The sequence below is a fragment of the Dysidea avara genome, chromosome 13 (assembly GCF_963678975.1).
Source record: "Dysidea avara chromosome 13, odDysAvar1.4, whole genome shotgun sequence".
Taxonomy (NCBI): Eukaryota; Metazoa; Porifera; class Demospongiae; order Dictyoceratida; family Dysideidae; genus Dysidea; species Dysidea avara.
Genome location: NC_089284.1, coordinates 6,532,147 through 6,546,875, shown reverse-complemented (window position 1 = coordinate 6,546,875; position 14,729 = coordinate 6,532,147). Strand labels below are relative to the sequence as shown.

At 37.6% G+C, this 14,729-nt stretch overlaps 1 protein-coding gene across 1 annotated transcript; it reads left to right on the top strand.

Annotated features, from left to right (window-relative positions):
- Positions 1 to 1,125: 1,125 nt before the first annotated feature.
- On the top strand, positions 1,126 to 14,645 carry LOC136243287 (endothelin-converting enzyme 1-like). Its single transcript, XM_066034809.1, has 17 exons — positions 1,126 to 1,261; positions 6,982 to 7,716; positions 8,079 to 8,138; positions 9,344 to 9,454; positions 9,503 to 9,589; positions 9,643 to 9,791; positions 10,093 to 10,318; positions 10,566 to 10,664; positions 10,718 to 10,795; positions 10,840 to 10,946; positions 12,232 to 12,290; positions 12,346 to 12,397; positions 12,447 to 12,514; positions 13,494 to 13,618; positions 13,669 to 13,815; positions 13,870 to 13,946; positions 14,383 to 14,645. Exons 2-17 carry the CDS (start codon positions 6,991 to 6,993, stop codon positions 14,465 to 14,467), a joined length of 2,256 nt encoding a protein of 751 aa, XP_065890881.1. The 5' UTR covers positions 1,126 to 1,261; positions 6,982 to 6,990; the 3' UTR covers positions 14,468 to 14,645.
- The last annotated feature ends 84 nt before the right edge of the window (positions 14,646 to 14,729 follow it).

The window sequence follows — 14,729 nt, the reverse complement described above, 5'->3', positions numbered from 1 at the left end:
ACAAAAACAAATTGTTGTCTAACCTAGAGCTTTGATTAAAATATAAAATTTTGGTGGGCAAGCCCCTCCCATGCAGAACATCTGTGCTTCAGCTCCATGCAATGTGTAAATTTCATTGTTTAAGACATTCTTTGTTCTGCTCCACTGCCCCTGTTGACCATGACAGAGTGCTCAATCTTTCCCATTCTTATTCACTGTGACATTCCGATATATTATTATTTAGACACATGCATGTACAGACAGTATAATTACAGTAGTAGCAGACTAGTAGAGATATTTTCCCATATGTCATCTGGTCTTCAGCTTACCTAAAAATTGTTATTTTTATTTACTGAAATGACACTAAATTCAACCTTTTCAGGATCTATTTTCAAAAAAATCCTTGGGGGGGGGGCGCATGCCACCAGACCCCACACCATAATGCAAAACTGCATTATGCCATATAAAAAAGTCCACTTTTCATCTAAAAAATCTACCCAGATAAAAGTCTGGCTACAGCCCTGTATGAGATTGCGCCAATCAATTACTCTATTACTGTACAAAAGTTCCATTTTCCCAAAATTTCACAACTGTTAGCTGACTTAGTGAAACTCTGTCTAGTTCATACGCCACAATGCATGTCTTTGAGGCACCATCCAGCATTTGTCTCACTGAGGATTTGGTTATGGACAAATACTTATAAACAAAATGGAGTACATTGCAAGTGTTCGTAACAGAAAATTGATGGTAATGACCCAGCATGCTGATCTCAATGGTCTCACAATAGTTAGTGATATTTAGCTAATCAAGTTCTGATGGTATTTGCATTAGCTATGGTCTAAAAGAGCAGTAAACTGCAACTTGAGTCACCAGTCTTGTAAGGGTGATCTGTCTCATGATCCTGAATCCAAAAAAGCTTCTCTTTGTTGAGGTCTGCAATTATGTGCATTCGCGGTGCCAGGTCCAGTTTGCGCTGTCCCATTGCTGAGACACCGATTGCTGTGCAGGTCGCTGAGGCCCATATTTAAGATAATTTGTTTTTGTTTATTATGTACTGTTTTATCTTTAAAAAAAAAAAATTAAACAGGGAAAAAAAACAAAGCTACGTGGCAGAGAGATATTGCAGAGATAGTTATATGGGCGCCATATTATTATCTCTGAACAATTGTGGCGTGGGTGATTGAATCACGTGAGTGTTGAAACTGGCACGTTAGTGCAAGGCGCAGTACTAGCGGTGGCTTCTCGATAAACTATTTGATCACAGAGTAGTTTTGTGGACAAGGTACGTAAGCCATCACACTTGTTGCTTGTTTTTGTGCTTGTATGTGCAAACTTGGTAGTCAGCCACGACTCTGGCCGGCGCGCTCGTGTGATGCAAACTTCTGACCAAGAGTCCGAGACATTCGAGCTGCATATCTACAGCTATGCTTTTGTAAGATGAAGAAGAAGGAAAAACTTCTTAAGAGTGATTTTTGAGATAATAATAACCAACACTTGTAGGCGGGGTTGCGGCTTTGATTGTTTCCGCACCTTTCAAATGATTTTATGATTTGTGTGTACTGAAATTCTAGCAGAGCACCAAAAGTACTGAAATTCTAGCAGAGCACCAAATGTAGCTCTGGTGCATGCCTCGGTTTAATCAATGCATGGGTTTCAACCCTGTTTCTGCAGGCTGACTAAACTGGTAGCTAGCTTGCCACTCCAAATAAATTGTCTGTTTCCACTGGTCCAGCATATTTGCATGCGGTTCATTTCCATTACTCCATTATAAGATTGCCAGCTTTTCAAGCCATTATTTGCCTGTCACAGCCATTAAAAGCATGCTTAAGCTTGTAGCTAGCTACCTTCCTTTTAAAATAACCAAAAAAAGTGACAAACATATTATGAAGAAGTTTGCCGGCTACATGGTATGGACATTATTGTGCTTAATCACGGAACACTGTAATTTTCACAAACTAACCTGCAGAACTAATTCACAGTGCTTTTGTTTCATTGTAACACTAATGTAGTGAAGGTTAATGGCTGTCAAGACATCGAAATAGCTCAGAGCTTTCCTTTCCAAATAACTATCTGCCATTCAATTCGCCATAGAAAAAGTAAGTGATTTTCAACCTGTCCTTAAATTTCCTCTGATTTCCTTCTGCTATAGCTCATCTTAATCACTATTCACTGCTCTTTCCAAATCTGGTTCGGAATCTGAGGTATCTATCACGTGTCATGGGTTATTATGCCTTTTATTACATGCCCTGAAATGTCCAATACAAAATGTATGGGGAAATTTGCTCAGTTTAGGCCATTTTGACAAGCCTAAATTTCTGTGAATTGGACTTCTTTTGGCATCATTGTACTTGCAGAGTTGCTCTACACGTATCAAATTCAGAAAGTTATTATAAACAGACTCGAGGTAGGTGGTACATGATAATTACTTTTGTTTTTAATGGATTTACAATCGAAATGTATTGGACATGCCTGTCCAGCTGGCATTTTTACTTTGAACAAAAGTATAGCAAATGTCCGCAACTTCTTGATATGCGTGAATTTGTACCAACTTGATAGCACTGCTGACATGTGAGCTGACACTGTTAGCTACAAGATGGCTTTTACCAAGCCTGCACAGAATGCAAGAATAGCCAGAAAATAATAGAGATGACAGTATCCTGGATGCAGGTGGTGGACAGGAAACAGAATTTATAGGTTTATGATTAACAATTGGCCAGTGGGTGTAGTTCCACGTAAATTTACAGAAAGCAAAATGAGTGGGGTGTGGCTTCATGCATACTGTATAGCCTAAACGTTTGGGGGATTTTTTGCTGATTTTGCATTTTTTGGGGTTACCAGTGAAAATTTTGTCCTTGAAATATTAGGCCTCCATATAGTCTAATACATTTTGCAAATCTGTGAAAATTTTAATTAGGTAACATTGCTCAATCTCAAAAAAATCTGCTCCTCGTCAGGTTATACAGTACCTACAAACTTCAACCATAGATAATGTCCTACAGAAGAACGATTTGCTGGACTTACTTTTTTCAAATGTTGTCAAGAACTTACTAGTAATACCTGTTAACTTAGAGTCCGCAATCCAAAAAATCAACTTTACAAATTGATCCCTCACCATTGTGGGATGTTCATTGCTAGATCTACCATGAGACCGAAGGCACGATTGTTGTTTTCGCAGAAATATCAATTTTAGTATCTTGCAAGATGCAAAATTATTTTTTAAATTTCATGCTAAGGACCGGATAAAACTTGCCACATATCTAGAGTTATTGTAGTTAAAAAGTACGTACAGTAATAAGCAGAAGATTCACTGGGTTCCTGGCACAGTTGATTTCTTTTAAAAATCAGAAAATAAAACATGGAATTTCAAATTCAAGGTGCCTTACCAGTCAAGACTAGAAAAGCCAACTCTCCATCATAGTGATATGATAAGGTTGGATACATGCTGTGGATCTGAGACTTCTCACCATTTTGTGCGTCATTCCATGGGATTCTCTCAATGGTGCAAAAGTCCTTTCCAGTACTTCTGATGCCACACTGGTCACCTAATTTTGTTTAGATCAATGATGATAAAGATGATAAAAAATGTTTGGTAGTAGTAGCAGTAGTTGGTGTTTCTGTGATTTCATATGATGCATCAGCTCACAGGAGTTCCACCCAGCTTGAATCGAAAATGATTTTGTGCTTTTTTGGGATACTTTGCAACATAGTGGTGATATAGGGTGATGTAGTAAAGATTTAAAGCTGCTGTGGAGCATGAGAAGTGAAGTCAAATTGGATGGTTTAGCTGCCTCCTGTGGCGCAGAGCTTATAATGACACGTAGAAGCTGTGGATGAAATAATAATTGACAACCACCAGTACCAAATGTCCAGGGACATCTTTTACCATAGTTCTAGTCAATAATTGACCACTGTTGTGGCTGCAGAAGCACTGGAATGGCTAGAAAGCACAATATAATTCTTTAATGCTGCAGAAATTTTTGACACTTGTCACTCGGATGGGAGAAGCCTCAGATATTTTCCAGATTAACAGCATAGACAGGCTATGCATCCAACCACTATGAGGAAGAGTTGGTTTCTCTTGCCCTGGGTGGTAGGGTATAGTTTGAAATCAAAAGTTTGTATTTCATTGTCTGTTTTTTCAAAGAAAGCAACCCTGTGCTGGGCACCCAGCAAATCATTTGCTTATTAGTGTGCGTACTTTTAACTACAACAACTCTGGATATGAACTGACTAAGTACTAGTTCTTTGTGTGAGCACGAAATTTAAAAAATAAGATTTTACATCTTGTGAGATACTAAAAACAATATTTCTGTGAAGACAAAATCGAGCCTCCAGTTTCATGGTGGATATAGCAATGGGATGCAGTGGCGTATCTAGACTTCTTACTTCACTAGGGCACTGGGTGGGCAAGCCAGCCACATACACATGCCCATCTTCATATGGACATCAATATAACATCTTAAATGTGTTATGCATCACTATCTATGTGCTATACCTACGATAACTGCATGCAAAATAGCTAATATCACTAGACACAAACGTTGACTACTATCGTCTTCTTCACACACACAATACAGCAATGCATAATGCTCGAGACTTAGATTTAAAGCACCAGGCACATCGCCCAGTAATATTAAATAAATAAACCAGGCGCTTGTACGATCACGTGATAACTGTGGACTAAAGTAGTCAACCTACAAATAGAATAAATGAAAACATTGACTAAACAGGTACTCCATACCTTTGGACTAGTCAGTAGCTAGCTATCATCTACCAAGGAATCACACAGCCATACGGGGTGCATGTCTCAAAACTTGCTCGTGTCTGTTCACATCCGAATTTTGAAATTGACTTAATCTTGAATGAGCACTATTCACCACACTATGAAACATTCATTCAGTCATTGTCACGATGCTGTAGTTGGTAGTCACGTGATATTTCTATTAAGTGCCTTACATTGGGAATACCACAATCGAAACCAATTCAAGATTGCCGTTTCTCCTCTGGAAAGAAAAGCTAGATTTGACGTGGATCAGTGTAGCGTAAGTATTCTTTACAATCATTAATGTTTTGTAGTTATTCAACACTGATGGTAAAAAGCATTTACCAGGGCACAAGTCAAATTAATTTAACAATTTGATCAAGCAGGTTGTTCCATAATCTAATGGTGGCCAGTAAGAAACTAAATTTATGAACATTTATTCTTGAAGTGGTATCTGATATCTTCTGTCATGGCCTCTGATGATGGATGTGGTGTTGCACTGTAGGCTGGACTGTAACTCGTACGATAACAATAGATTGGTGGGCATGATTCCAACAGAGAGCAACAGACATGTATATTTGTGCATATCTACAGACCGCAATATATTTACTAATAAATGAGTGTGGCTTTACATACTGTAACTTAGGCTGCAGCATAGATACTAGAATACATAATGGATTGGAAATGCAATACATTTTACGGTTACGGGCTCGGTACGGTCACGTGATGACATTTATGGGGCACAGCAGCATTTTCAATAGGCACAATACATTTTTGTCGAATTCACCCAGAGTTTTCTTGAAAACATGTGTCTTGTTCAATTTGTTTATACTTTTTTAGCACTTCGAAGGTATGAATTTCTCTTTAGTATAGCATGTATCGCTAGACTTGTTTTCACAAAGCCAGGAAAACCCCCACAGCCACTACCGTCATGTAGCCATTCTTTCGCTTTGCTTACGGAAAGTAACTGCTGTACAGTGCTAAAAGTAATTATTTTGCACTCATTACTATGTGGCGAAACTGTTCAGCACTTCTAAAACTTCGTATGTAATATGCCCTATGTACTAAAACCCCCACACTAGTTTTTGAACACAAATTTCGCGTTCCTTCCTTCACACCTTCGGTTGTACGAAATGACTAACCTTCAGTCACAAACCAATAAATAGCTGACTCCTTTAGCAATGATTTAACATTTTATAAAACCTGTAATAGTAGTCTCAGTGTTAAGAACAACTGCAGTTTGTACACTTGGTAACGTTGCCATAAACCATGTGACCGTGCCGAGCCCGTAACCGTAAAATGTATTGCGTTTCCAATCCATTATGTATTCTAGTACTAATCTATGGCTGCAGTAGGAATAGACTATGACACATTAGTACACTTCCACATCATCAGATCCAGATATTCTATAAAGCAGGTCAGATCAAAGTGTTACCTAGGTGACCCAACCCCACACCCACTTATTGAGATTGCCTACGTGGAAGCATGTCCACTTGCTAATCAAATGTTAATATCCTGTAGTAGAGTTTTGTACTATTTGGCTAGCTACCCATTTGCTTAAAACACTAACGGGGTACTAGAAAATATAGATCTTGACACCTTTTTTCACAGCTACATGTTTTTATATGGATAGTTATTTCTAACTGCTCTGTACTAGATTTTTACCACAAAACAGGAGGAACAATTGTTCGTGAAATAAACAGTTTAATTTATCACACAATTATTATAGTAATGTAAACATCGGTACTTGCAAAGGGCTAGGGCTAAGGTTAGTCATTTCTACTGACTGACTGACTGACGACCAACTATCAACACCATTGCACTAGGAGCAAAAAATGGACAAAGTAAGCCCATCATGATACATGTACAGTATACACATGTTGGATCAAAGTGCTAACAGCAAGCACACAGTGTTATCCACTATTGGATTATGCTTGTCTGCAGACAATATTCGTGGGGTACTTCATGAAGTTTACAGCAACTATAAGAAAATTAGGAAATTGTTAGCTAGTCGGGATCATTACAATTAAATGGAGATCAACTAATGCACAGAGTTAATCCATTTTGAAGCTGGTATAATGCAGAGATTAAGTTTGCGTGCTAGTTGATCAGCATTATATTGTGATCACTATGCACCTTATAAAATTCCATACATTGTAAAGAGCTACATGTAACTTTGCTGCTTGAATAAGGAGCTTGTTGAATAACATACTTGTAGCTAATTTGTCTCTGTACATTAGATATTTACAATGTCGAGCAAAGATCGAAGTGAAAGCAAGCCTCTGATGGAGACTGGGATTCAAAGTTATGATCAAGAGTCTACTCCCCAAAGCAGAATCAAGACTTGGATTTGTGCTACTATCACGGTCTTGATGTTTGTCTTCATGATCGTCAGTGTGGTGCTGGCAATCCTGTATTACAAAGCTGATACTAAGACTGAAATAGTTTACCGATATCCACTTCTCAACTTGACTGAATCCGAGTCCATAAACTCAACATTATGTTTAACTGAGGATTGCATACAAGCTTCAGCTCGCTTGTCCAGCTATATGAACAAATCTGCTAACCCTTGTGAAAACTTTTATGAATATAGCTGTGGTGGATGGGAGGAGAAGAACAGTATTCCAGAAGGACTAGGCCGTTGGGGTACATTTGAACAACTAGCACAAGACAACTACAATCATATCATTGGTTATCTCTCTAAGAAACCTGCTGGCAATGCTCCTGAAGTCTTAAAGAAGATTCATCAAATGTTTGTTGCATGCACAGATGTTGATACAATTGAAAAGGAAGCACCTAAAGCGTTGGAGCACTATCTGACCCTTACTGGCGGATGGGATGAAACTAATGTCACAGAGAAAGAGAATTGGTCCATCGACTCTAACATAATTGTGGAACACTATTATGGAAGTGATGCCTTCTTTTCTTTTGACATTGAGCCAGATGACTTCAATTCCTCACTTGCCGTTATTAAGGTGAGCACGCTTTTTGTAAGTAAATACATAAATATACACTTCCCTAATTAGGCCACTTAAAGTTAATCTTTATAGCCATAGATAATTAACTATAGCTCGCATGGCTATAGCTCACATGACTCAGATTGCAACTTTGTAAGCCTAGTTTCCAACTTCTGTGAATGCTATCCCTGTGAGAAGGCTTAAAGCTTGTGAATATATAGGAGTCAGAAACATGTTACTAAAACATGAAGAGTGCAGAAAAAATTCAAAAGTTGCTCATTTCAGCTAATGGTATAGGATGAAAAGCCAATAAGTATCAATTTACTGCATAGTAGGTGACTTTGTACTTTTTGAAGATGTGTGTATATTGCATTATATAGATTGGCCAGTCTGGTCTAACTCTTGGGATACCTGAACCATACAGAAACAAGTCTGGTGATGTAAGAAATCATTCTGTAATTGTGTGTATTTGCATAAGTATATATTTTATTTTCAAGGAAGAGTGAGTATTATTTTTAAGATAATTTTAATTGTCTATATAGAGTCATTTGCCATGGAATTATGCAGCTATATATCATACAGTAGGGATCATGGGGGTTTGGGCTTTCGTACCCAACCCAAATCCCAGCTTTACCTTTCATTCATGACAGCTTGGCAGTAATGGTTAGGCATAGCCAACCCCATAAATTATTCAGAGGGATCACAAACCCTTCGAACAGGTTTCTATGAAATTTAAATTTTCTACCAACTGACTGACTCCCTGACTAACTGATGCCTCCAGCCAATTGACTATGGTTAAAGCTACAGACTTGATATCTTTACTCTCCAACATCACTTCACCAACCACAGCAGTTACAATGTATGCATCATGGACTTACCTTTGTTTCCGTTTGTGTTGTCTTGTTTCTTTCTCCACTACCACGTATATGTTGATTTGTGGTAATGCAAATCAACATATACGTGGTAGTGGAGAAAGAAAACGGTGCATATACGTGGTAGTTATGCACGGTAGTTATACGTGATAGTAAAACATGTACGTGGTAGTTATGCTTTAGTGCTTTAATTTCAAAGCATAACTGGATTGATTGGCAGAGGTGCTTCTTGTTAGGCCTGAGTCAAATATGCTCAAAATTTTGCCCAAAACACTTTCAGGAATTTCCCAAATTTTTCACCTATTATGTTCTTCAGTATATTCCTAAGTTAGCAACATTACAATTACCTAGGAACATTTTGATCAGTAAATGCTCTATTATGTAGAGTATTTCACTACAAGGTGACTGTTCTATTAGAGAGTATCAGTCTAAGGGGCTATGTACAATGCAATTGAGTTTCCACTGACTGCTGTATTAGGGAGTATCAATCTATTTTTTTTTAATGGAATTAAACTCCCTAGTTTCAAATGTTCACCTAATATGCTTGCATTACGCTGGCATACCACTACAGCCTATTATGCTTTTTATTATGCTGGCATATTTGAGCAGGCCTACTTCTTGTACTGTTCTTTGTTTGTGATGTAAAACAGATAGAATATTTGAAATTAAAACAGAATTGCCACTTTTTTTATTGATATATAGTTGGGGATGGCTAGGTGGCTATTATTCAATAAAATGTTATCATTGCCCTATGCTATCTCTGGTTCATGTAGGCATTCATGGATTTAATAGATGACATTGAAGAAATGCTTAAAGATGTTGTTAATGGAGATCCACATGAACTTGCTGTTCAAATTGCTGAATTTGAACGAGAGTTATCCTTTGTAAGTAGTTACCCATCATAGTTGACTTAGTGTTATGTATCATTGCAGAGTTTCCTAACAGACACAGAACTCCGTAATGTTTCAGTGTTATACAATCCCATGTCACTTGGTAATTTCTCTGATTTGATTCCTCAAGTAAGAATTGTGTGAAATGGATTTACAACTTTAGCTTGTTGTTCAACCTTCAGATTGACTGGGTCAATTACTTTAATGGAATTTTTAATGCTACCTTTGGCAAAGAACAACATCATAAGTTTACAAAAGACGATCTTGTCATTGTAGAAACAGTTGACTACTTTTACAATCTCAGTGTCCTCCTGGATGATGCTGACAATAAGTATGTATGTACGTGTATGTGCAAAATATCTGACTAAGTCATTCGCCTTTTGGGCCTGGCACTTTAATGAGTAGAGACAACATTAAACATGAGATTTTGGTATTGGCCACTTTAAAGTGGTGGCCCGCTAAACAGGTAGCCACTAAGGCAGTTTCCACGATGTCAATATTCTTCAAAGTGTTTCTAATGATTTGTGCCATTTATCATTCTTCAACTATAAGATATTTTGCTTTCCTTGTTGTAATTGTAATTTTAGTAGTTTTACGGTTACCTTATGTGCTGGTTTATTATTATTTTGTAGGACAGTCAAAAATTATGCTAAATGGCATATTGTAATGAATGCAATTGAGTTTGTTGATGAAGAATCGGCCACCTATGACTTCATCCGCAAACTTCAGTTTCCAAAATCATCCAGACTTGGCAATGAACGTAGTACAGACTGTGCAGAGTATGTTGAAGGTGCCATGCCTTATGCCTTAGCCAGACCATTTGTGGATGAGTTTATTTCTGATGACTTGAGAAAGAAGGTTGTGATATATAAAAACAGTATAACTGTATAACCAGAAGATTTGATATGTTTTATTCATAAGGGGCTGGCTACCTGCTGGTCTCTTCAATTATACTCTCTAATTCTGCATTCACTATGCAATAAACACATTTCTTAAATGAAAAAAATTGTGTAGATTTAACTCACTTTAGAGTGTTAGATTACTATTTGCAATGACACCATTTAATAAGATCTTCTACATACTCTTGGTAATTTTTGGCTGCTAGGTCAATGACACTGCTAATGCTATTGAGAAAGCTTTCACTAAGCGCATCATGGAAAAGGACTGGTTGGATAATATCACAAAGAATAAATGTATGGATAAGGTAAGTGCACTCTCATATTGTTTCACATTCCAAAACATTCCCATCCACTGCAGGTAAATGCCATCACAAGACAGGTAGCTTATCCAGACTTTATTAAGGATTATTCAGCACTTAATGCATTCTATGCAGATGTAAGTCTTAAAGTATTGGCAAATTGTCTAAGAATATACTACAGATGAAATGGGACCCTGTTGCTGATTTCTTTACTATTGGGTATTCTGTTAATGCCTTTCAATGGAAATTGACATTAGGTCAGTATGGAAAACCAGTGGATAAAACACAGTAAGTTTGTGAGTGTGACGTATGTGATGGATTGCATAACGGTCAGGATAGCTGCAGTATAATGTTCAGTTGCTGTGTAATAATAGTTAAACAGGAGCATAACTGACCAGAGCATAGACCAGGTCATTAATTGCTGGTGCCTTAGTACTCAAATCTCAAGTAGTCGAACGATTACTCATAGTACATACTGTAACTCAGTTATGATACAGAACTTTAAACTGATGCATTAATGGCAATAAGAATATGCTTAGATGAAAGAGAGTAGTTCAGTATTGTTTACAAAATTTACTGGTTGGTAACTACAGTGGAGCCTCAGTGATCCGGACCCCACTTATTCAGATTCTCGGTTAACAGAAATACAGAAATTACCGCTCTATTAGAGTGGTGGCTGTTCTATTAGGGTGGTTGAATAATACTGATATTTTTACTAATGTTCTTTATGTTATTTTGAGGTTATTTATGCACAGTTTCAGAGATATGGATTTTTCAGACTTATGGACCATCCCTGATCCCATGGGGTTTGGATAACTGAGGTTCCACTGTTGTTGACAAGTTTAAGTTCAATTTGGGATCATCATACGGTATGATAGTACTGTCATGGAGGATAGCACTTTCTCACAAAAAATATGGACCAGAAACCAGCCTCACAATACCTTCATTGTACCTTGGCATATGTGTTCTTCTTGTGTCCGCAGGCAGTGCATATACGACAATTTTGTTTGTTTTTAGCAGCACAGTAGCGTAAAGTATTAAGAGGTCATACAATAGTCCTGTGCCAAAATTAATACCCAGTAAACATTAAGTCCATCCGATTCATTATGTACAGTGGAACTTCTCTATAAACAGACACTTTATTTTAGGCCTGTATTTGCTGTAATGTACAGGTTTTCCTCTTTTAGAGGTAAAGCCAGGCCTGTTGGGATGAAAGTTTTTTTCTATTGTGTCCTTAATCCGGGGAGTTATTAAGAGAGTGGTTCAACTGTATTGAATTGGGTGTGGTTGGATGATGTTTCACTACATATTGCTATAATTACTTCATACCAAGTATAACAGTTATACTTGGTATTAAAGATTAAACACTTGATTTATTTTCAGCACTATTGTAACAAAAGCTGATTTTTACCCATTATCAAATGTTTTGATTGTTAAAATGATAGCAATTTATGTAGTAGATTCTCCTTTTCGTTGCATGCTTTATATGATCACCCGCTATAAGTCTGCATATAAACAGACTTTGTAAACTAAGGACTTTATATCTACATTGTAATAATGATGTTCTTGATAGGTGGTCTATTGCTCCAACTGAAGTCAACGCTTACTATACACCAGAATACAATCAGTTTGGTATGTATAAAAGAAATCCCTTTTGTATTGTTGAATGAATTCTTTTTTTCTGTAGTGTTTCTTGCTGGCATATTACGATCTCCATTTATTTTGGCTGATTGGCCTCCGTATGTGTTGAAATGTTTTAGTATGTGTTATGACTTTTTAACACTCTAGGTCAATATTGTTTGGAGCTATGGGAGTAGTTATTGGCCATGAACTAACACATGGTTTTGATGACCAAGGTGTGCAGTATGTGTAATGGTTGTGTTGTGTTATGCACTGTGTAGTGTATGCAGGTTGCACATGCAGTGCAGTGTGTGTATGAGTGTACGTGTGTGTGTGTGTGTGTGTGTGTGTGTGTGTGTGTGTGTGTGTGTGTGTGTGTGTGTGTGTGTGTGTGTGTGTGCACTGTTGTGCAATGTTGTGTGTGCAATGTTGTGTGTGCAATGTTGTGTGTGCAATGTTGTGTGTGCAATGTCCAGGTGCTGTTGTTAAAGGAGCAAACACCAAATGAAACAAAATAAGTGTAAGATGGACCACTTTTTAGGCATGGTACAGCCTCCCTTAGGGTACTAGCCCTGTCTAGGGCCACTGACAGAATTAAGGGGGCCTGGGGCAAATAAAGAAGGTGAGGCTCCTATAACTGATATAGTGTATACTAGCATACAAAGCATGCTAACCTAATGGGGCCTGAGGGCATCTGAGATTGAACATGAGAGTGATTTCAGAAGTTTATCATTATTATTGTTTATTTGACTGTTGTATTAGGGTGACTGCTGTATCATGCTATCTTGAGTTGCCAAATACTTATCACCTAGGAAAATTTTAAGCCCTATCTCTGCTGAAATTGAATGTGAGAATGATTTTAGCAGTTTGCTAGAGTAGTTACTATAGCTGAATATTTTCCTGACTGTTGTATTGGGGTGGCTATTCCTCAGTCTTAATAATGTTCAATTATTGATGCCCAGGGACCCCAACGAAGTGAGGCCCAGAACAAATTTCCCCAGCTTTCCCCCCTGTTGGCGGCCCTGGCCCTGTCCCAGGATTTGCCGCACTGACTTGCAAACACTTGAGTAATGCACAGGTGGCCTAGTCAATTAGGTAATCATGATGGCTTATTATGCAGCCAAAAGCTTTGCTTTGCATTTGAGTGTGTAGTGTAATGTGGTGTGCATACACAGTTAGTGCATATATGTGTATGACAACATGAGTGTGTCCTAGGTCAACAATATGATAAGAATGGCAATCGTGTTAAATGGTGGACTGATCAATCAATTGCTGAATTTAAGAAACGCACTCAATGTTTTGTGGACCAGTACAGCCAGTATGAACAACAAGGGGTCAAGGTGTGTACCACCACAGTGTTGTCAGTTGCATACAAGCAATACATTATTAGATCAATGGTCAACTCACGCTTGGTGAAAATATTGCTGACAATGGAGGTATCCACACTGCATATCGTGCTTACCAAAACAGCAAATCAAACCAAACCTTACCATTTGGACTACCTGATCAACAATTATACTTCTTGTCATTTGGTCAAGTAAGAATCAATTAAGTCAGATATGCATGTATTCAATTGCTTGATTCATGACAGTTGTGGTGTTCATTGTTTACAACTGAGTATCTGGAAGGATCCACAAAGACTGATCCACATAGTCCTGGACCTATAAGGTATACAAATGGTTTAAATGGATATGACTGTTAGAGGGAACTGTGTGCCCAAGGGAGAGAGACACTATAATTCAGTCATATAATCGTGTTATAACTATTATGCACCACTTTTAGAAGAAACAATCAGTAATATTGTTTATATGTAGGAAAACTGTCAAGAACTATGAAGTTATGCCACAGACTTAAGACACCTGATTAATGAATGCATGAAGTTATACCATAATCATGTAATTGTAAGCACACGCACAAAAAATCATTTATTTGTTTATCTACCAATAGCCCATAATCCACCCATGCAAACTGAAAATATAATTTTAATACACGTATATGTACCTCTGTGTGTGTCCTATATATGTATGAGGGTGTGTGTGTGTGTACATGAATGCATGTATGTATTTTAAATTAAGTGCATTACTGTGAATTGATTACATTGTAGAGTGCTAGGAAGTTTACAGAACAGTGAGGAATTCTCTGATGCTTTTGGATGCTCCAAACCTGACAACCCATGTGAACTATGGTGATGATTGAATTTTAATGCAAGGCATCCACAGCTTTATACTGCATGCATGTGACACTGTTATAGTGTATGTTTAGCTGACCACTTTGTTGTAGTTGTATTTATGTCACACAAACTAACTAGCTGTATGCCAGGCATATAATCTCTGCTGTTTCAGTGTAAAATGATTTTGTTACTTGCTATATAGTAGAACCTGCTCTGTACAGTGGACACAATAAATTATGGTCCATATTTGTAATTATGTAGATATTTTCTTCTTTTAATGG